The sequence below is a fragment of the Thermobia domestica genome, chromosome 11, assembly GCF_964235325.1.
Source record: "Thermobia domestica chromosome 11, izTheDome1.hap1.1, whole genome shotgun sequence".
Lineage (NCBI taxonomy): Eukaryota > Metazoa > Arthropoda > Insecta > Zygentoma > Lepismatidae > Thermobia > Thermobia domestica.
In genome coordinates this window covers 14,489,154-14,506,453 of record NC_137464.1, presented here as the reverse complement: position 1 = coordinate 14,506,453, position 17,300 = coordinate 14,489,154, and the positions used below count along the sequence as shown (strand labels likewise).

The 17,300-nt window shown below is 37.4% G+C and overlaps 1 protein-coding gene across 1 annotated transcript in view; it reads right to left on the bottom strand.

The window, feature by feature from the left end:
- Nucleotides 1–17,300, bottom strand: part of LOC145663910 (uncharacterized) — a 442,435-nt gene that overhangs the window by 66,702 nt on the left and 358,433 nt on the right. Inside the window, exon 2 of the mRNA XM_081730094.1 lies at nucleotides 1,858–2,205. Within this exon, the coding sequence (XP_081586220.1) occupies nucleotides 1,858–2,205 (348 nt within the window). The remainder of the gene's footprint in view (nucleotides 1–1,857; nucleotides 2,206–17,300) is intronic.

The following is a 17,300-nucleotide window of genomic DNA, read 5'->3' as shown; positions in this document are numbered from 1 at the left end:
TCTTGTATTTGTACTTCTTGTTTATATGTGGAAAGTAGAGCGGGGGCAAATTTTGCAAATTTTTGGAGGTTTTTTGACGTAAATTACAATTATTTTTACGACAAACATTAATAGCTCAGCCCCTAATTAAGCTAGAAAGATAATTTGAGAATTGCATGAATGTTACCTCGTTGGAATCTGTGGTTAATAAACTTTCCAACGGTGTATGATTCATGGCTCCGTGATAATTAGGGGGATCACCAGAGCTCCCAACGTGAGAGTCTACGATTTTGTTTGGCGGGCAAAGGAGCCGATCCTGGAGGGCCGAGGGGCCCCGGGCCCCCCAAAGCTCATGTGGACCCCTATTGTATTTATGAATATACAATATTTGGCATAATTTGAATGCAATTTGTCTTTAAATCCTCATATATATACCTTCTGCATCTGAATGACCCCCCCCCCCAAAAAAATTACAGAGAAATCGGCGGGCATCAAAAGTTAAAGAGAGTAACTGTGGGTCCGAACACAATGGCTAGTACGAGCAACGATAAAATCATAATGTCTCCCCTCTCTCATCCCAATCATAATGTGTTGTTAGTGATATGGAAGGGGAGATTGTACCACCATCATACGCCAAAGACTCGTCATTAATTCTTGTCTCAGCCACAATTTTTTTTTTCTTTTTTACTCTTTGAACTTCAATGAATTTACGCTCATAAAACATACAATGAAAATGAAATAACGTTATTAGCTCCCATTTTCACAAACAGTAAAGCCACAACTATCCGCTAATGTCGCGATTTTTTTTTTTTTTTTTTTTTTTTTTTTTACCTATGCTGCAGTCGTGCTCAATTATTCGTAAGTAGTCGCTACGGACTGACACTCCGCATGTAAATAATAACGGTACATTCTAAAATATAAAAATAAATTGTATTGTAAAAATCAACATTTCCAACAATAGTGCACTTTCGAAGTGCAACACTACTCCAATAGGCAGAAGCTAATTGTTGTCAGGTATGGAAAACGGGAATTGAGAAGAGTGATTTGCGTGGTAGTAGATTACACCTCACTTTTAGTCTTCTTTCGGATTATCTGCAATTTTCGCTATACACGATGCTCTTGCCATCGAATTTCGCGGATAATCGGGGCTTTACTGTATTTACTATTTTTTTTTTTTTTTTTTTTGCTAGCAAGTACGCATTATCAATATTTCCTATTTTAATATAATAATCAGTGGCATACGCAAAACGAAGGGTTTCTGCGTCTTTTCGCTTTCTTCAACAAGAATTTACCATAGTAAGATATCTATAGAAAAATCGCGCGTGTACTGAAATGATATGAACTCTGGTGCTTGGACCTCCTTTGTTGAAATTGCGTACGCCACTGACGATAATAAACTTAAGAACTGTTACTTCTTAGTTAGCAAAACTCCCACTGTAATTTGTATAGTTTTTTTTTTTTTTTTTTTTTTTTACGTTCAGACCACTTAGACGACGATTGTATCCTGGACTACATAAAAAAAAACTCATTTTAAAAAAATTGAACTAAAATCTGTTAATAAATAAATAAATGTAAATGTCTTACTGTCTCATTCGGTGTTAACTATTCTTGGACTTGCGGGTCAGATCTCTGAACTGAATTCTAGCACTAACTACCGTAAAAGTTAAAATTTAAGTGACAGAAATTATGACTTTTCTTTTTTCTCTTTCCTAATATGTTGCTACAATTTCCCTACATTCTAAAAGATTAAAACAAAATTAAAAGATAAATTATAGCATTATCTTTCACGGCTAAAGTTATCGTGAGAAAACTATTGGTAGGAAAACCCGCAACACAGTTGTGCAACTTGCATAACATATCATTACAGGATCAACTCACCCTTACGGCGGCTAACAGCTGGTCTAATCGGATGGAATCGCGAGGTTCATTCTCTCCACGTCCGCTGAGAGGCGCTAGCTGCAATGCTGGTTGAAAGTGGGCGGGGCAGAGAGTACCTACAGGCAGTGGCGGTGCCCAAGGAGGTGGGTGAGGGTGATCTCTTCCTGCAAGCTCCCGGTAGAAAACTCTCAGAAAACGATGAAGTCTGGCCAGAGGATCACGATCCTTGTCGGGACTCGCTCCTCGTCTTGAAGCTCTCAAAGATGAAATGTAGTGCGCTGGAGGTCCAACATCAAACGGAGGCGATGAAGGTGCTGTCGATGCACAATGGTTGTTCCGGTCGGCTTCCTGCAAAAGAGAAAAAGAAAGACGTTCATAACTCTATGCCCTAAGGACCACTGGAAATCGGAACACACATAATGAAGTGCAGAAACCTTTTTCATAAGTTCTTTTACGTTTGTTTTCTCATAACGAACATTGATGTCTATAAATTGAAAGGAGAATAAAGATGTTCATAGCAAACCCAGCCTATAAAGCCTCGTTTTTACACTCTTCTCTTTAATTTACAATGGTTCAATCCTGTCCTAAATGTTGTAACCTTAATGTAACTCATTTCCCGACTCATATAATGGTGATATTTTCTCAGTGACAGACTCGGACGACCATACAATATTCCATTATTACCTTTATATATATATTTCTATATATTTTGTATCGTTAATAATAAAATACAATATTAAAAAACAAAACTTGCTTTCTAATATATTATATATATACAGACGCGAATTCAAGCGGGGATATAGGGACTATAGCCCCCCTTGACGCTCAGATATACACTGGATAAAATAGGCTTCACTCCTGCTTTACACTGGATAAAGACGCAAACTATGGTTTAGCCCCTCCCTTGATCATATCCTGGATCCGCCACACTATTATATATATTGGAGGAGCTAAACTATAGTTTGCTGCTTTATCCAGTGTAAAACAGGAGTGAAGCCTATTTTATCCAGTGTATATCTGAGCGTCAGGGGGGGGGTATAGTCCCTATATCCCCGCTTGGATCTCGCGTCTATATTATATATATATATATATATATATATATATATATATATATATATATATATATATATATATATATATATATATATATATATATATATATACGGTGTTAATGAACTATACCGACAAACTGTAAGACGTGATTCCTTACACCAAAATAAGAGAAAAAGTTCATGTGGAACCTAAGGGGAAAAGTGCATAATTTCAGAGCTAGGACTGTCGAAAATCGCGAAAAAGCCAAATTTCAAGGAGGCCCTGTCTCGAATTCGATAGACTGTGGATGGTGATCCTTTCTAGCGTAAAGGAAGTGACGCATACGTAATCCAAAATGCATATTTCATTAACGTTCAATTGGTGTACAGAGTATTCCCTGCAGGATAAAATTTCCAGACATGCCATCAACCGAATTTTGAGATATACTCTGACTTTATGATTGGTCCAAAGTACGCAATAAGCCTTGATAGCAGTGAACACTGAATCCTTTGGCGTGATGTCGGAAGTGTTAAGGATCGTCGGCAGCACGGCCTCTCGTACTAGGGGAAAACGCATGTTGCAATGTTTTCTTTCACGCTTATAAATGAAGAAAACGTGCAATATACCATGACAAAGTACATCGCATCACACGTTATTCCGAACACGAAAGAAAATGGAGCTGTCGGTTCCTAATACTTCGACTTCCCTCCGAAGCATTGGGTGTCATTGTTGTCAAGGCTTACTTTTTGCCAACTTAGGATCCTTCTTGAAATCAGGGTATATCTGAAAACTATCTCAGAGCATATCTCAGAATTATCCCCTGTAGGAAATACCCTGTACACCTATTGAAAATTGATTAAATATGCACTTTTGGATTGTGTATGCGTGGCTTCCTTTACGCTAAGGACCACTATTCACAGTTTCTGGAATTCGAAATAGGGCCTGTTCAAATTTAGCTTTTGCATGATTTTGGACAGCCCTAGCTCTGAAACTATGCACTTTTCACCATAGGTCCATATGAACTTTTTCTTTTATTTTGACGTGAGACGTCACCTCTTACAGTTTTTCGTCATAGTTCATTAACACCCTGTATATATATATATATATATATATATATATATATATATATATATATATATATATATATATATATATATATATATATATATACGTATATGTTAAATGCCTCTTAATTCAAGGTACAATAAAAAAAACATAAGGAATTAGATTTCTTCCAACTTTGCCTCACTTATCACATCCCCCAGATTTAGCTCAATCTCAGAAAAAGAAAAGAAAGAAAACTAAGAGAAAGTAGTTACAATGGCTTAACTACTCGAATGGTTACAACAGCAATAATAACAACATTGACTGAAAAGCGATGTATTCTAAGGAACGAAATGGAAGATCGTACAGTGGAGGTAAAAAGAAGGATAGGAAGAAGATTGGAATTTACGAACAATATTGAAGTTGATATTGCTTAAGTTAAAAAAATACGTTTAATTCCGTCTCCTTCGACCTAGAGAACACATTCTAAAACGAGAGGTCAAAATATTTCGCTTTTATGCACAGGCTAAAAGCGAAGCTACCAATAATAAAACTAAACTCACTAGTTTACTTAATACACTATATTAATTAATTAATTATGTCCTTTTTCCAGTACATAGGTCAGTTAAATATTTATTTTGTGTTATTTCAGCCAAATATCGTAGACAGACCAGGAGAGCAAACCGTGAGAAATTTGCTTCAAATGGCACCAGGAGAATTCGTAAAACGCCACATGTGATGAAGTATGTACACACAGACAAACGAGGAATTTTTCTATGTTTTTTAAAAAAGACAAAATTACCTCTCTGTGTAGAGTACTAAGCAGTGCTCTAGGTACAGTACAGTGCATCTCTTTTCCAATTACACTCCATGTTTAAACTTTGCTTATTTATTTATCCACTCTGAGTGACTTTAAAATATGCAACGTTCTCGTTCCGACAAAGAAAGTAAACAACTTCTCGGCCGGACTTGGGGTTTATTCCCTGAAACTTTTGCGGGAATTGCGTACAGTATGTATGTTCTCTGTAACTGCACGACCAGAGTTCTAGAAGAACACACACACAGAAACATTGGACATTTGAGAAAGAGATGTAGCTAGGCAGGTGGTATTACAGAGAGAGAGAAAGCGAATCCAACTGTCTAGTTTATATAATTAAACCAAGCCCAGTAAAACTTAGAATCCTAATTTAATTACGTTAACTTTGCTCTTCGTATGACAAGCTTTAAGTTGTTTTGTAACGAATCGCAAGGACTCTAATGACAAATGAACGTGTATAAGTTTGTTTGGAGGATTTTTAGACAAGCACTGCGACCTGTTTTCTGTTTCGTTTGTGTCACCTAACGTGGGAGGAAAATAATGTTTGTAAACAACTGCAAGATACGATTCATAAGAGAGAACTCACGAAAATGGATAAAAAATACATGACGCAGTCATGTGTGATTTATTTAAAATGCCCAAACTATGCTATCATAAGTATGAGGTATGAATTATTTCAAGTTAACATCCCACGATAATGCCCCTTAGGTTAGGGGAGATGATGATTAGGGCAAGTGAATGACAACACAAGAATTGGTGGAATGAGAACGTGGAAGGAAACGGGAGAACTCCGAGAAAACCCACGGACATGATGTTCTCCACAAAACTTACTTGGCAGGAAATTGAACCAGGGACCCTATACTACTGCGCCACCGTGCTTCCCGTAAGTATGGGAAGCTACATAGTACTTTTCGTTTGTCTGACTCAGTGAAGGGGAAACTAACGCACGCGAGCCAGACGTGGCCTTCTGAAAAGGTTCTATTCGGCAATTATGGGACAAAGTATTGGCGAAAAGTTGATTCATTTTCATTTATGTGGGAGTCACTTAAGAAAAAAAAAACAATGAGAATCAAATATTTCAGTTTAACGTCATACGATTATGCCCTTTAGGCTAATGGAGACAAATGATTAGGGCAAGTAAATGATGCTAGAAGAATTCGTGGAATGAAATGAGGGAGGAAACGGGAGTACACTGAGAAAACTCACGGACACGATGTTGTCCACCACAAACTTACTTGACTGGGATCGAACCACAGGATTTAAGAATCGAAAACATACCTGTTACTGGACAGACTTGCAAAATAAATAAATAAAGGCTAATTTTCGAACATTACACAATTAGTTTTATTGATAGTTAAATCTTTATAACTCCATGGTCGGTCTGTGATATCTACTTTTGCAGCACATAACTACCTGAGACATGCTTTTACGAAAAATTATATTTCCCAAAAGTGTCAACATGATAATCACAAACAGGAAAACTTTACTTTTAGCTATGACATATTCCACTTTTTTTTTTTTTTTTTTTTTTTTTTTTTTTAATGTTTAGAGTCATACTTCTCGGGTAAAAAATACATTTTGGTCTTATTAAAAATATCCAATCTAGCCACACATATTTTTCAAATTTTTCAAATGTCTTGTTTCTAAGAGACTTGCACGTGCAACAAAGAAACGAAACTTCATGAACATACACTGAAGCAGGGGCGGCTTTTTAGGATTTTAATTTTGGGTAGACCCGCTTGCTCGCTTATGCATACATATACACATTTCATTAATGGAATTAGGAAATTTCTTTTATAGTAGTGGTAGATGCTATTTGTTAAATAATTATCTACCTTTAATATACATAATGGAAAATATATTTACTCTTTAATTGTATCTTTTGGCGTTTATATATTGTTCAAAATTTTTCGGTAGGCCCGAGCATACCCGCGCTACCCGCTAAAGCCGCCACTGCATGGAAGACAGGAACACAAATTGTTTTTCTCTCTTACAATCAATGCTGCCTGTACACTTGCTATTGTGGTAATTGCAAACTTATATATATATATATATATATATATATATATATATATATATATATATATATATATATATATATTGTTCTTAATGTCTTTTTACTTATATTTTAAGCTCAGAACAGCCGAATCAAATATATCGATAAACTAAAATGTTATACTTTATTAATGCAGGGGTGTATACCTACTTTTGGGCCACCCTATATATATATATATATATATATATATATATATATATATATATATATATATATATATATATATATATACACGAAAGCTCACAATAGAGTGACATAAAGATACAGTACTTTTCTATGTTACTTAGAATTCGCTTTTCAAGACTTAAATTCACAATCTCGTATCTATTATGCAATTTTCCAGTTTTATTGGTGAATTTACGATCGAGTGCAAATCCTAATCAGGTAAAAGCACGGAACAATTACATTTGCCTATAGAGACGCTCTAGATTTAAGAAGGAACAACGTATCTTGTTTTCTTGAAGAGAAGGGATGGATCAGTTCCTTTTTGTAAAATAACGTTACAAAACTGCTTCAATTAGTGAATGCGTAGAACTGATGTTTGTTCTCAAAACAGGGTTGAAAAACATGTTAAAACAATGGTTGTATACTTTTTTTAAATAGGAAACAGCGAAACGTGGAAGCAACATGAAATATATATATATATATATATATATATATATATATATATATATATATATATATATATATATATATATATATATATATATATTACATGCATGTTTGGCAACGCTAATTCACTCACGTTTGAAATCTCAAATATTATTTTAATATTCCATTATTGTACGAATACAATGAACATTTATCAACATTTAACGATAGGGAAGTAATTACACAACATATTCCAATAATAAATATGGTTGTTCCAGGGCCGTGCCGTGGAAAATCAGCGCCCGGGGCGAGAGTATACAACGGCGCCCACATACATATATTCCAAGCAATTTTTCCTATCTTTTTTCCTTTTTTCTCCGAATTTTTAGCCCCCTTACTCCGGCGCCCGGGGCCGTTGCTCCGCTCGCTCCCCTCACGGCACGGCCCTGGGTTGTTCTTGTTCTATAACATCGTGGACCTCTGGTGACCTGGAAGGAATATTGTCATAAGTTTTAGATGAAATAAAGAAAAACCAGGACGCAAACTTTGTAGACCCATAAATTTACATAACAGGACGAGAAAAGTAATTTCGAAAATCAAGACGAAACGAGATTTCTAGAAAATTTGAAAAAAATGAAATGAAATGCAATCTTTGAGTTTTACGTCCCACGTTATGCCGATTAGGCTAAAGGAGACCGTGATGATGAGAAATAAATGAAATGGTGGAATGAAGAAAGTGGGAGGAAACGGAAGAAGCCCGAGAAAACCCACGCACACGGTGATTGTCCACCACAAAGTTCACTTGGCGCGAGCTGGGATCGAACCGAGGACCCCATTCACCCGAGGTGAACGCTCTACCACTGAGCCACCGCGGCCCGCTGTTTTAGATAGAGAATTTTGGTTAGTAAACCGTAATCCAGTTATTTTAGAGGCAGGGAATCGTGGATTGTTTACCTTTGAATGGTATTCCGAGGATGCCATAAGTAAATCACACACCTGCAGTGAGGTTCTACCAGTGTTGCTACAAGAAAATTGCATAATATCACTACCGTACCTGCATAATATCTGTAGCACACTTGCTATCCGCAAACGTGATCCATCAAGTACTTCTTGAGATATTTTGTAGTTTTAAACAGGGAGTTTTGGTTAATAAAGCAAACGTGATCCATCAAGTACTTCTTGAGATTTTTTGTACTGTTTTAGATAGGGAGTTTTGGTTAGTAAACCAAACGTGATCCATCAAGTACTTCTTGAGATTTTTTGTACTGTTTTAGATAGGGAGTTTTGGTTAGTAAACCAAACGTGATCCATCAAGTACTTCTTGAGATTGTTTGTACTGTTTTACATAGGGAGGTTTGGTTAGTAAACCAAACGTGATCCATCAAGTACTTCTTGAGAGTTTTTGTACTGTTTTAGAAAGGGAGGTTTGGTTAGTAAACCAAACGTGATCCATCAAGTACACTGCTCCACAAAACTTAAGCAACCCGATAGAACGTGGTATAAGTGGCGTGTGGGCCCCATTCAACACTGGTTAGTGGCAAACACATACACAGAGAGACACAGGCGAGGCGAGCATCCACTCTATCGCATAAGCAGCACCGTTGCAAGCGCGGTGAACATCTTATGCCATGAGGCGTACACCAGAGCCCAGTAGTGTCCGAGGCTCCAAGCATTGAGTTAGGGTTCTTGTGTGGGGTACACACCTTGCAATGACTGGTAGACGTCATTTGAGTGACTTTGACCGCGGGCGAATAATTGGGTGGTTGGAATTGGGCCGATCGCAAGTGGAAGTGGCGCAGGAATTCAACGTGAACAAAAGTGTTGTGTCGAGGCTGTGGAGTCCCTTCCAAAATGGAGGTGAAGTCAGTAGACGTCACGGAGGAGGCCGTCCGAAGAAGACGTCGGCCGTCGAGGACCGATTTCTCACAATTTCTGTCAGACGTAACCGTCAAGTTTCGTGCTCTCAACTGGCCAATCAGTTGTTTCAGGCTACAGGACAACGCATGAGTCGTGAAACTGTTCGTCAGCTGCTCAATAGAGCGGGACTGTATGCAAGAAGGCCTGTGTTGTGTCTGCCATTGAAACTGGAGTACAAACGTGCGCGTTATACATGGTGCCAGGAACATGTTGCATGGAGGGAACACCAGTGGGCGAGTGTCATGTTCTCCGATGAGTCGAGATTCAGCCTGTCGTCAGATTCTGGTCGGACTTTAGTGTGGAGAGAGCCAGGAACACGCTATCATCCAAACTTCATTGCTGAACGTCCATCCTTTGGCGGTGGTTCAATTATGGTATGGGGTGGAATTATGCTGGATGGGAAAACGGACCTCCATATTGTGCAACATGGCACTGACAGCACAACGGTACCGGGATGAAATTCTCAATACACATGTGCGATATTCCCGCTTAGCATTTGGCCCGGACTTCCTGTTCATGGATGACAATGCCCGCCCACACCGTGCACATCTTGTGTCCGAGTATCTAAAGAGCGAAGACATTACGCGTATTGCATGGCCTGCTTATTCGCCGGACTTGAATCCCATCGAGCATGTGTGGGATGCTCTTGGGCGGCGAATAGCGCAGCGCAGTCTACCAGCACCCACTCTCCCTGACCTGCAAACAGCTCTCCTCGAGGAGTGGCGCCATCTGCTGCAAGACTTGATCAACACTCTGATTTGCAGCACGCAGGCCAGCTGTCGTGCCTGTATAGCTGTTCGTGGTGGTCACACGCCATATTGACTGCCTATGCCCCCCGCACAATCCAGCTTCACTTGTTGAGGATCGTTGTGCTGAACTTTTTGGTCACTCTGTACATTCTAACTGTATTGTTCGTCTTTACTTGTGTTGCACTGTGCATCTGGACCGTCTGTTTGTTCATTATACTTGGTGCAGTGATCGTGTCGTTTAATTTTCTGCCACTTTCTTCGAGTTGCTTAAGTTTTGTGGAGCAGTGTACTTCTTGAGATATTTTGTACTGTTTTAGATAGGGAGTTTTGGTTAGTAAACCAAACGTGATCCATCAAGTACTTATTGAGATTTTTTTGTACTGTTTTAGATAGGGAGTTTTGGTTAGTAAACCAAACGTGATCCATCAAGTACTTATTGAGATTTTTTGTACTGTTTTAGATAGGGAGTTTTGGTTAGTAAACCAAACGTGATCCATCAAGTACTTATTGAGATTTTTTGTACTGTTTTAGATAGAGAGTTTTGGTTAGTAAACCAAACGTGATTCATCAAGTACTTCTTGAGATTTTTTGTACTGTTTTAGATAGGGAGTTTTGGTTAGTAAACCAAACGTGATCCATCAAGTACTTATTGAGATTTTTTGTACTGTTTTAGATAGAGAGTTTTGGTTAGTAAACCAAACGTGATCCATCAAGTACTTCTTGAGCATTTTTGTACTGTTTTAGATAGCGAGTTTTGGTAGTGATCCATCAAGTAACGAAAACGAGTTTTTGTTTTCGGTAAACCTAAAAAATGATCCTGTACAATAATCACGCCGTGTACTGAGATGAAATTGATAGTAAAGCATAAATTCATCAAACTTTCGATTATGACAACTAGGGGATAAAGACTAAGAAATGTGTATACCAAGTTTTGTATTGATAGACAAAATAGATATGAGGAAAAAGCTTGTATACCAATACACGCTTGCATTTAAAATCCAAAATGTAGTTTGGCTACTACATATGCTTAAAATCATAGTAATTATTTAATTTCTTAATGAATTAAAGTTCTGAATTTAAGGCAACTTATTATTAATTAACATACTGGAAATACACTAACACACATACATTACACACATATATACCTAGGCATATATAATGTGTGTATATAATTGTATGTATGTAGATAGATAAAATATCACACAGCTTGATATGTACGCACAAAAAAACAATAGCCTGGGGATACAAGTAGTTGATGGTGAAATCATTACAATAAATTACTTCAAATTGAAAGCATTTCATGTGCATAGAATTTTTAAAAAAATCACTGGTAATGATCAGTCTTTGATAAAGACGAAATTCGATGGGTTAAGTTCTGACCCCTTAAGCTCCTATTCTACAGCTGCTTCAAGTTCGAAAATATTATTCCCCTTGTTTACCTTCATTTTTAATATACTAGCGCAAACAGCAGCTTGCGGCCTTCTGTATCACATCGTCATTAACAAATCATATACAGGGTGATTTTTTTTAAAACTCACGGATTTCATTTGGGTCTAGAATTTCTAACAGAAGTCCAGTTTTTATGCGGTTTGTGGCAAATGATCAAGGAAGGATGAGACAATGTTTACTGGTTTAAATTCATCCGGGGTAATATCTGGCACGCCTCAAGAAAAACCGCAAATATTCACCAGTGTACCTTACGATTTTAATCAAATGCGGTGCGATGTGAAGATTTGAGTTTTTCCTCGTATATGGAAACCTCGCCAAGGTCAATAAGAATAAGAATAAGAAACTGGGCTGTTGTATTGGGAATTGCGCTGTACAATGTGCTATTGTGTGAGTATAATCAGAACACAACGAGAATAGTATACGTTTTGGAGCAACATGAGTTTATCGTTAAAAGTGTTCGGTAAACGGAATCTGTTGTTGTTTCGCGAAGGTCATTTTGAAACAAATTTGCTCCACGTTCTGCCCCAGATAATAACATAATATACCTATGATCGCTAGTGAATAAATTGGAAGAAACAGGATCGCTTCCGAGTGAGACAGGGAAGGATCGTACCCTGTAGACAGCTTTTGGGAAAAATGTCGCTTATCGACTTCTTCGGTCGCCCAAGAAATCTCTCCGTGTTTGTCGCAAGAAATCGGCTGTAGCTATTCAACATGGGATTTTTGGGTGTTACCGCTAATACTTAATTTGTATTCTCACTAACACTTTGCATTTGTATTTGTATTTGTATTCTGCAACTCCGTTTCAAAAAATCCAAAACCTCATTCCAATTGCAAGGTACACTAGTGAATATTTGTGTTTTTCTTGAGGCGTGGCCGATATTATCCCGGATGAATTTAAACCAATAAACATAGTCCCATAAATCTCCCATCCTTATTTGATCATTTGCCACAAACCGCATGAAAAGCGGACCTTAGTTAGAAATTCTACACCCAAATGAAATCCGTGAGTTTTAAAAGAATCACTCTGTATAATAACTCTCTTTAAGTAACAAATAAAAACTTGTTGTGACTTAATGAAACCTTTGTGTTGCGAGGAAGATATTTTCTTTTATTTTCTTTCTTTCTTTTTCTTTTTTTTTAAACAAATCTATTCCTTTGCAATCCTACAACAATACTGATTTAACAGGGCGCCAATACGTTTTCGGGGTGCATCGTTTATTCATGTCCAATAGTTTTTTTCTTTCTTGCTCGTTCGGCGCCCTCTTGCCACCAGCGCCCTGCGTACGGTTTTAGTAGACAGTTAAAAATTGAGATGAAACATATTTTTTGGAACGTTTAATCGATTACAGGAAACCGCTTCTCGCTATTTATTAACAGTTTTTTTTTTTTTTTGTTTTTATAGTGATCAACGTTAAAACCGGAAATGGTTGATGTCTACCACTTCCGGCGCATGGATCTCCTCCACCAACAAACGTGATTCTTAACTTTTGATCCCTTGCAACCTGTCCAAAATTGATGCTGATCTCCATCAAACAGTTCTTGGGATTTTTTCTCTTCCAGACGACCGGACAGATAGGGTAAAAATAACTAGGAGCAGGGACACACCCAAAAAAAATTATGTTGGGGTGACCGATATTTTTTTGGGGAGAGGTTCCAGTAGCAGTCAATATGTCTAGACAGTATTAAACTGGCATTATTGTACAGTTAATAAAACGATATGTAATCATAAAATGCTGTCACCTATATCCAGGGAAGGGGGCGATCGAGGCGATGCCCCCCCCAGAAGAGGAAACTTTCTTATTTCACATATATAAATAAAATCCATCCCAGAGTGTGGAGCCCTTAAAAGTAGCATTATGACAACCCACTGTCCCCCCAGAAGTCGGTCCTGGATCCGCCCCTGCAGCAAAAATAATAGAACTAAATTGTTTCTACAAGAAAAGAAAGACTACAAATGCAGTGTAAGATCAAGTTTTTAAGCTTGCTTCTCCAGACCAACTGTCATTATCAGCTTTTTCTTACAGTTGTTATACGCGAGGGGTTGTGCACATTATGCTTTTCGTGTGTATATTACACATTTACTAACTTGGAAGTGTATTAAACATTTGCTAACTAGAAATGTTAAGTTTATAGGCAATAAACAAATATAAGATATTTAAAAAAAATAGTTGGTAGCTCACAGTAGAATTTAAAAACAGTGCGGTAGTTCAGACGCATCGTATGTTTGGCGATCATTATTCTAGAGCAGGGTTTCTCAACCTGGAGGTCGCGAAGATAAGGGGAAGATGAATGAACTGACTAGATTTGGTTTTAATCCATTTTCTTTTAGACAAGTTACTGTATCCACTATATACAAGAAATGGATTCTACTATTATAGACATAATGGATACCGTGAGATCTCAGCAATAGGTATATTAAAAGTCCCACACAAGCTTATTAAGGTTGGTGTAAAGGGTCAAGTTTTGCCGATAGATGTCACTACAGTCTTCGTATATCTCTCATGTATTTTTTACCTTTCACGAAAATTCACGATTTCTCTTACAAATTTGAACCTAGAAACTTCAAATTTTCAGGGAAGGAACTTCATAACATATCGAAGGCAAGAATCCGTGCCGATTTTTTATTTAGAATTTTCTTCATTGTTGAAATGGCTTGATTGTTGAAATGGATATCCAAACTTTTCACAATATAACTGTTTCAAGAATGAAGAAAATTCTAAATAAAAAATCGGCACGGAATGTTGCCTTCGATAGGTTATGAAGTTCCTTCTCTAAAAATTTGAAGTCTGTAGGTTGACATCTGTAAGAGAAATCGTGAATTTTCGTGAAAGGTAAAAAATACATGAGAGAGATACAAAGACTGTGGTGACATCTATCGACAAAACTTGTCCCTTTAAACCATTCTTAAAAACAAGAAATTATACTGAGGGTCACTGGCAAGAGGATGTGTTGTAAAATGGGGGTCGTGACAGGAAATAGGTTGAGAACCACTGTTCTAGAGTAACCATAATTTTCTTAAGAAAATGTAGAAATGTCTGTCGAGTTATGATGTTTGTGGGCTTCGAACCCGGTGGACCAACCACCTGGGTGCGCCCCTGCCAAGGCATAAATAATTTTGGTTGGTAAAACCATTCTACGTGAAACGAACTTTAATTTTCAATCCCTTTCTGGTACTTTAAAAAGATGTTCACTTTTTATTTTATATAATATAATTTAGTGATTATCCTCTTAGAAAACAGGTGTCTTTTTCTTCGCTGTAATGATATTAAGTAGAAAACTTTGCTGTTTATAAACTGTGTAAAGGAAATAAGTACCGCCTGACGACAGAGAAAGCTGGCGAGGGTCACATTTAATAATAAGGTGGATGCTGTGTAGAAAAGTGAAAAAAAAAACTAACTAAAAGTTCGAAAAGAAAAAAAAAGAGGAAGATTAATCTTCTCCAATATGAACCTTTCAACTCAAAATTAATTCCCACTTTATCTCACCAACTTTCCTGTTGTTTTTTGCAGAAAAAAAAAGAACCATTCCTCATTCTCCATAGCGTTAGCCGAATCTTGGCAATAAAATTTAGATTATCTTCGGGTCATTAAACGAAATTCTTTTTCTATCAATTTTTATTTCTTTCCTTTGACTCTGATTTGCAGACAGGGGAAAGGGTAGATTTTTTTTGTTTTTGTTTCTGTAATGAAAAAATGAATTAATTTGGGAAGACGACAAAAACTTTTGCTATAAAGAGTTGTAATCTAATGACACAAAGCAGACCAACAGAAAGGAAGTTGAATTTAATTCAAATTAATTCAACCGTCCTCAATAAACAAGGAATGAATTCAAAATAAGATTTTAACAGTCTATGCCTTGCACATTCTTCCCCCCTTTTTTTTTAAGAAAAAAGAAATAAAGAAAAAGATAAATCAGTACTAGATATTGGATTTTCAACGAACTTAAAATGTTCGTTATTGAATTCTCTATGTCTGTATGTTATTTGCGATTTTTTCAATTAAGAGCCCTCCATCATAGAACATCATCAAAATATCATAAACTCTATAGAACATCAAAAACTATCTGAGAAAGTGGAATTTTTCGCGTCAGTCTTACTGTTCCCGAGGTATTAGCCAAAAATGGCCGATTTCGGTAGATTTAAGGAGCCATATCTCGGGAACCATAAGTTTATAGAGAGATCATATTGGTGTTGATCAATACCTAAGAGGATGGTAAATATTTATTTTGGTATCAAATAGTAACCGGTGGCCATTGTCCAACTGGCCACTGGTTTGGCCACTAGTTAATATCGGTACTAAAATGTGTGCCATCCTCTTAGGTATTGATTAACACTAACCCTGCCCATGCCAAGTGAACTTTGTGGTGGACAAACACCGTGCGCGTCAGTTTCCTCAGGGTTCTCCCGTTTCCTCCCACTTTCTTCATTCCACCATTTGATTCATTACTCATCATCACCGTCTCCTTTAGCCTAACCGGCATAATCGTAGGACGTAAAACTCAAAAATTTCATTTCACTTTGATTAACACCAATGTCGTGTCTATGACTTACCGTTCCCAAAATATTGGCCAAAAATTAATTCCGATTTCGGGAGATTTAAGGAGCCATATCTCGGGAACCGTAAGTGACAAAAAGATGATATTTTGCGAATTTTTGCCAGAAACAGAAGAAGGTGCGGATAAAAAGATTTACTTTTACATGTACAATCCGCGGCAAAACACCTGCAACATGAGGATGTAAGTTTATTGTGAAACAACTACTAACAGTACAGGGAATGAACATAACGTCTAAGTGGAACGAATCACGCCAGGATAAACCTCGGCCTCACCCCGTGCACACTTATTTTCGAGCAAAAGACTTCGTCGTTTCACAGTAAACTTATATGCTCATGTTGCAGGTTTTTTTTTTGCCGCGGATTGTACAAACAAGCACAGCTATCCTTCCAGCCCCATCTCTCCATTCTTTTTAAGTTCGTTCTGGCAATGCTCTTGGAGCATTCGCAACTGGTTTCTTTTCTAGAGTCGCTGCTGCTGAGTTTACGTGGCGTTACGGTTGAAGGGAGAGTTCGAAGGAGAAGCATGACTAACTTTCTGCATTACTTTACAGCATTGCCAAAAATGTAAAAGCAACAAAAGTCAATAGTAGTGTTTGTCCACAAGACGAAATGAAAAGTAAGGTTGTTTCAATTCATAAATTTTGTAGGTTTCGTCAAGATTTTTGAAAAGCTTTTCTCATCTTGTTTTGAAAAAATCACATACAAAATTAAGCCAACATTTTTTTTAGAAACAGTTATCAGAATTTTTCCGCATCACGAGAGGCCCACAAAGGGTGTGATATATCAGAATTTTAAATCATATTTATTGTTGGAGTAAACTTTGTATTGACTTGCATATCTTGAAACGTTGATAAATACTCTTCGTTATGGTTACTAACAGGCCGGTAGCCAGCCCCAAAATTTAGAGGGGGGGGGGCGGTAGAAGTTAGGGGGGGCCCGATCCAACCATATTATAGTCCATCACCATATTATAGTTCATTTGCAAGCCTACCGTGAAAATTTTAGAGGGGGCCAGCAAAAATTTAGTGGGGGGCCCGGCCCCCTAGACCCCCCCGTGGATACGGGCCTGGTTACTAATTTAGTTTTTGTACAAGTATTATGCAGCATATAACACTAAACACTTAAGAGGGAAATTTTTAATCGTAGGTTTATCATAAGGTTGGGTAATTTTCTTTTACAAAATCAATAAGTGGTGTATTACTCATATCATAATTGGTACAGTCCGCAACAAA